The sequence below is a fragment of the Equus asinus genome, chromosome 8 (genome assembly GCF_041296235.1).
Source record: "Equus asinus isolate D_3611 breed Donkey chromosome 8, EquAss-T2T_v2, whole genome shotgun sequence".
Taxonomy (NCBI): Eukaryota; Metazoa; Chordata; class Mammalia; order Perissodactyla; family Equidae; genus Equus; species Equus asinus.
Window position 1 is genome coordinate 16914997 of NC_091797.1, and position 6000 is coordinate 16920996.

Here is a 6000-nt window from a genome sequence, read left to right on the forward strand (position 1 = left end):
AATTTTCTAACTATATATGGTGATGGATGTTAACTTGGATTTATTGTGATCATTTTACAGTATGTGCAAACATTGAATCATTATGTTGTATGCCCAGAACTAATATAATATGTCAGTTATACCTCAATGAAAAAGAAAAAAGACTCATAAAAAGAAAAAAAGGGTGCTGCAACAATAAGCAACAAACCAGAATGTCCTGGAATATGTGATCTCCCTAGTGGATGAGGATCAAGGCTTTAAAGCATATCCTAATCTGGATACTACAGTACAAATATTCTAATATTAAACAGCCTAAAGCCTCGAGCAGTACTTGTGGCCTGGGAATCTTTTCACTCAAGCTTAGACTATTTAAACTAAACTAACAAACACAGCAGCACCAATAGGGAATTTTAAAAAATGAGCTAATCTTCATTTATAGAAAATCTAATTCCATCATAAAGCCAAATTCAAAGTACCACCATTCAGTAGCTGCAGAAAAAATACCTTGGAGAAAATAAATAACCTTGTAAACTCAAAGCTATAATATGATACTCAAAGCTATAATATGATACTCAGTTTAACACAAATAATGACAAGTAGTGAAAATCTAGGTGAAAAAAATTATGGTTTAGGGTTCAGAAGATCTCAATCGGTGGGCCATAAAGCTTGCCACCACACACACAAACAGTAAAACACTGGGGTATTTAGAAAATGGGCAGAGTGTGTTTTGTTCTTTTAATGACTTGGAATGTATGGGTGATCTAGTGGCCATTAGTTACAGTCCCAACCTAGGAAGATTTTTAGCCCTAAATGCCAGTGGTGTACCAGTTGAGAAAGTTTGGGGCATTAGGGACAAAGAAGAAAGGACAGCCTTCATTGTCCTTGAAATTAGAAATATTGTCTCTTCTATTAATTAAACAAATTCTTTCAACAGGATTATGAATTTCTGTTTGAAGTTGGTGTTTCCAATGTATTTGGTCCTGGGACTCGAATTCCAAAGGCTGCCATTCAAGTGCTTGATGATATCGAGAAGTGTTTGGAAAAGAAACAGCAATCTATATAACATCTTGTTTTTGAGTTAGCTTTCTTTTTCTAAAATATTCTTTCAATGATGATCAAAGAGAATACAGCCATGTCTTCAATTTAATTCAACACCTGATAATGTGCTTATCTGAAAGCTTTACATTAAAAAGCTTGATTTATAAGAATGTTGTCATGTTATAAGTGTGATGTACAGTTTCACTTTAAAAATTAAAAAAATGTATCCTTAAAAAACTCTCTGTATCCCTTGCTCAATACTTTAGCAGAAATTCTAGACAAAGGTGTTATTTTTTAAAACATCATGATATTTATTTGAAATATTTCTTATAAATCTATTTACTTTCTATTTTAAGAATTAACTTTACCTAAAAATAAATCTTAGTAGTCTCATTCTTCAGTTTAGCATTATGTCGACTCGAGCACCAGAAAATAAAATCTATATATGAATAAAATAGTTATACTTATCTTAGAAGAATAGTGGGAAATGTAGGGAAATCTATTGTGGTTGTGGTCCTCAGCCAGACTCTACCAGGATTACCTTGAGTTTTAAATCAGACCCGAAGGTTGGAACAGGGGAGAAACAGCAGAATATTTCTTCAGGTCTGACTTTACTTTCTTCCTGGAAGTGAACATATGACCTTGTTATTGCTGGGCTTGGCTCAAGACCCAGGAGAGTGGATGTTTATGAATATTCCCTGAAGTGAAAGTGCTTAGGTTGTCAATATGGCTTCCTCCAGAATGATGATGTAAGTTGGGAGGTAGAAGGGCTATGGTGTATATATATGTATAATTTGCAAAGCCACTGGTATAATTTATTCTAAGTCTGAGGGCCTGAGAACCAGGGAGCCCATGGTCTAGATCCCAGTCCAAGGGCTAGAGAAAATGATATGAGGTGTCTCAGCTCAATCAGTGAGGCAGGAAAACGGGTGAATTCCTCCTCGCTCTGCCTTTTTTTCTGTTCACGCCCTCAATGTGTTGGATGATGCCCACCCACATTGAGGAGGGCAATCTACTAAGTCCACTGATTCAAATACTAATTTCATTCAGAAACACCCTAACAGGTACACTTAGAAATAATATTTAATCTGGGCACCCCGTGGCCAGTCAAGTTGATACATAAAATTACCTATCACAGAGCCCTTGTACATTTCTGGTGGGAATGTATAATGATGCTGCTGCTGTAAAAAATGATACGATTCCTCAAAAAACAGAATTACCAAATGGCCCAGCAATTCCACTTCTGGGCATACAGATGGTCCCAGACTTTTATGATGGTGTCACTTAACGATTTTTGAGTTTTCAACTTTACGATGGCGCAAAAGCAATACGCATTCAGTAGAAACCATACTTTGAATTTTGAATTTTGATCTTTTCCTGGGCTAGCGATATGTGGTACAACACTCTCTTGTCATGCTGGCCAGTGGCAGCGAGCCACAGCTCCCAGTCAGCCATGTAATCATGAGGGTAAACAAGCCATACACTTACAGTCATTCTGTATTCATGCAACCATTGTGTTTTTCACTTTAGTACAGTACTCAATAAATTACATGAAATATTCAATACTTTATTATAAAATAGACTTTTGTTAGATGATTTTGTCCAGCTGAGAACTCATGTAAGTGTTCTGAGCATGTTTAAGGTAGATGAGGCTAAGCTATGATGTTCGGTAGGTTAGGTATATTAAATGCAGTTTTGACTTATGATATTTTCAAGATATAATGGATTTATTGGGACATAACCACATCCTAAGTCAAGGAAGTTATATTCACAAGAATTGAAATCAGGGACTCAAACAGATATTTGTGCACCCATGTTCATAGCAGTGTTATTCACAATAACTGAAAGGTGGAATCAACCCAAATGTCCATTGACAGATGAATGGATAAACAAAATGTGGTAAATACTTAAAATAGAATACTATTCAGCCTTGAAAAGGAAGGAAATCCTGACACATGCAACAACATAGATGAACCTTCAAGATATTATTATGCTAAGTGAAATAAGCCAGTCACAAAGCACAAATAGTGTATGAGTCCATTTATATAAGGTACCTAGAATAGTCCAATTCAAAGAGACAGAAGGTAGAATAGTGGCTGCCAGGGGCTTGGGAGAGGAGGAGGTGGGGAATTAGCATTTAACAGGCATAGAGTTTCAGTTGGGGAAGGTGAAAAGTTCCAGAGAGGGATGGTGATGATAGTTGTACAATAGTGTGAATGTACTTAAAGCCACAGAACTGTACACTTAAAAATGATTAATAAGGTAAATTTTATGTATATTTTACCACAATAAAAAAGTAGGATAGTGCTGACATATGGCACATGTTTTATAAATGGTAGTTGGTAGTAGTAGTATTGATGTTGTATGGTTACTGTTGCTATTATTATTGTTATTATTACAAAAGAATGAATGATAAGGTATGACACTGGGAAGGTAGGCAAGGGCCAGATCATGTGTAGAGGCTTGTACAGTTAAGGGATTTGGACTTTAGCCTGAAGATAAAGACAGAGAGTCATACAAGGGTTTTAACCACAGAAATAATCTGATAAGATTTGTGTTTTAGCACTGCAGCTCTGTGGAAGATGCCTTCTAAGGGGGGTGGGACTGGAGATAAGAGACTGGTAGAGCAATGTAATAGAGAGATTGTAAGTCTCCAAGCTTGTGCGCTTAGGTCTGCTCAGAGATGGCAAAGATGGAGAGGATATGATCTTATTTCGGAACATTGTATTGACAGAATCTGACTTTTTTATCTTAAAAAAATGAATAGGCTCTTGATCCTTAGGTATTTGCTGTGTGGATTCTGCTATGTCCCCTCACCTACTTTTGGTTGTTGTTTTGTGGACCTTTCGTGATGTGCAGTTTCGTGACTGGATACACTGGTATAATGTCAAAGTCAGAAAAAGGTAAAATTATGGGATTTGATTTTCAATGATCTTTTTGTCAGTACTAGAGCTTTGGAAGCATTTCTGGCTTTGGAAGTACTCTAGAATGATGTCTGTAGGGTACTTTGAAGACATCAGAATTTTTTCCCTGCAGCTTAATGGAAATTTAAGTGTTATATAAATGTTAGAATAACAGTATAGGAATTGGAGGAGAGGTTTGAAGAGGCATCCTATCTGAGCAAAACCTGCATGGAAGTAGGAAAGATAAAGTAAAAAATAAAAAAAAAATAGGACAAATTCTCCTTTCTCTGATTTCCATTTCAGGGTGTGGGGATTCATGTAATGGAGAGGAGAGGTGAGGGGGGTTGTTAAACAGCTCTAGAGCTGTCTATCCGAAAACAAGAATGTGCCACATGTCACCATTACCCCCCACTAATATCTGTAAATTCCGATCCACTTCATACTACTCAAAAACCTTCTCTCAAAAAAATAAAGGATCTAAAACCATTTATGTTAAGACATAACTGTCTGCTAATGTAGAATATGTTTATTTTACCAGGGATATTTTTATTTTAAATGAGGGGAAAAAAACTTTATCAAAGTGATGAATATTTAAATAGACTTGTTGCTGTTTGGTAGATACTCAGTAAAAATGATGATGATGATAATAACAACTAATGTTATTTCTACCAATTGTAAATCTTGACTCATTTCCGAAGAATTATGGACCATCTTTTAGGCCATTAGACAAAGCTTGCTTTTATAAGTAGCCTAAAGTTGAGAGATAAAATATTAAAAAATATACATATATATACAAATATGTATATATTTTTTATTAAGGTATCATTGTGTAATTTGTGCTTATCATTATGAAAAATGCTCTCAGCATTCAAAAATATTTTCAAAGAAAAATCATTTTGGTTTCCTGATTAAACATAATGCTTTTGTTTTCTGGTTCTCAGATCCTCCTTTTATTTTTTTCTGTTGTGCCTGTAGGTGTCTCCCTAAGTTCAGGATTATTCTATTTCCCTGAAACAATATTTGAAATGATGTCCATCCTAGAGATGCATAGGTGCTATAAACACTCTCAGAAAAAGCACATCTCTTTAATAATCTGCTTAGTGCACCTAGTGTCATCCTTTGTGATCATGATCTGTGGTCAATGAAACTAAATGTTGATAATTGTTCCTGAACCGTGCTGCATTTGTGCTAAAATGATTAGTTGATTAGCAGTGAAGCTAGAATATGACCTTGGATATGAGATTATTATTGAATTCCATTCAGTAAATCATCGCTAATTCTCATTAACTCATTTTAAGTCACCAATTCTTCATGGCCTATTTCCCCCCTCTGCATTCAAACCTCTTATTGTTATACTGACCTCCTCTTATCATTTACCATGAGATCAGGACATGATATTAAAAGTGTTTTTATACAACCTAATATATAAATTCCCCTGAAGTCCTTTAAAAAAGAGAAATGCAGAATTTAATAACTTCTTTCAGAATTATCTTAATACCCTTTTGATTCTGAGATCATGGAGAACATATTAATTCAGATAAATGTCATGAATTCATGTAATAGATATTTTATAGGTTAACTATCATTTATTAAGTAATATTCTGATATGCTATTACTTTTGGAAAATAAAAGCATAAAATATTGTATTTTAGCAGAGCTCCACATGGCCAATAATCATTACATATGTCTCTAGCAAAGAGACATTTTTGCTGTTCAGTCCTTTCCGTGAATGGAAAGCTTAGCCTAGAGTTTGCTTAGGGGGACAGAAGAGTAGAGTAACAGTGATGAAATTCTCAAGTTTTCTGAACTGTCTTTCTTGACTTCAAACAGTCTGTCCTATTGTCTCCTTTAGTTTTGTCATTCTCATTAGACCATATGGTCATCAGAGCAATAGTAGTGACAATTTTCTATCAAAAGAAATGGTTATCTAGACAATAAGTTTTGGAGGATACTAGGCAGATGGCCCTCCTTGCCTCTAACATGTTCTTTGTTTTAAGGCATAAAGACCTCTAAAAATATTCTTTAAAATGGTAAATACATCTGATAAAAGCCTAATATTAAATCAGACATTTAAATTTGA

The 6000-nt window shown here is 34.9% G+C and overlaps 1 protein-coding gene across 2 annotated transcripts in view; it reads left to right on the forward strand.

The window, feature by feature from the left end:
• Nucleotides 1-1254, forward strand: part of MMUT (methylmalonyl-CoA mutase) — a 30925-nt gene extending 29671 nt beyond the window's left edge. For both annotated transcript variants that reach the window (XM_014834667.3, XM_014834669.3), the window contains exon 13: nt 914-1254. In XM_014834667.3, the coding sequence (XP_014690153.1) occupies nt 914-1042 (129 nt within the window). In that variant the 3' untranslated portion in view covers nt 1043-1254. The remainder of the gene's footprint in view (nt 1-913) is intronic.
• Nucleotides 1255-6000: the final 4746 nt, after the last annotated feature.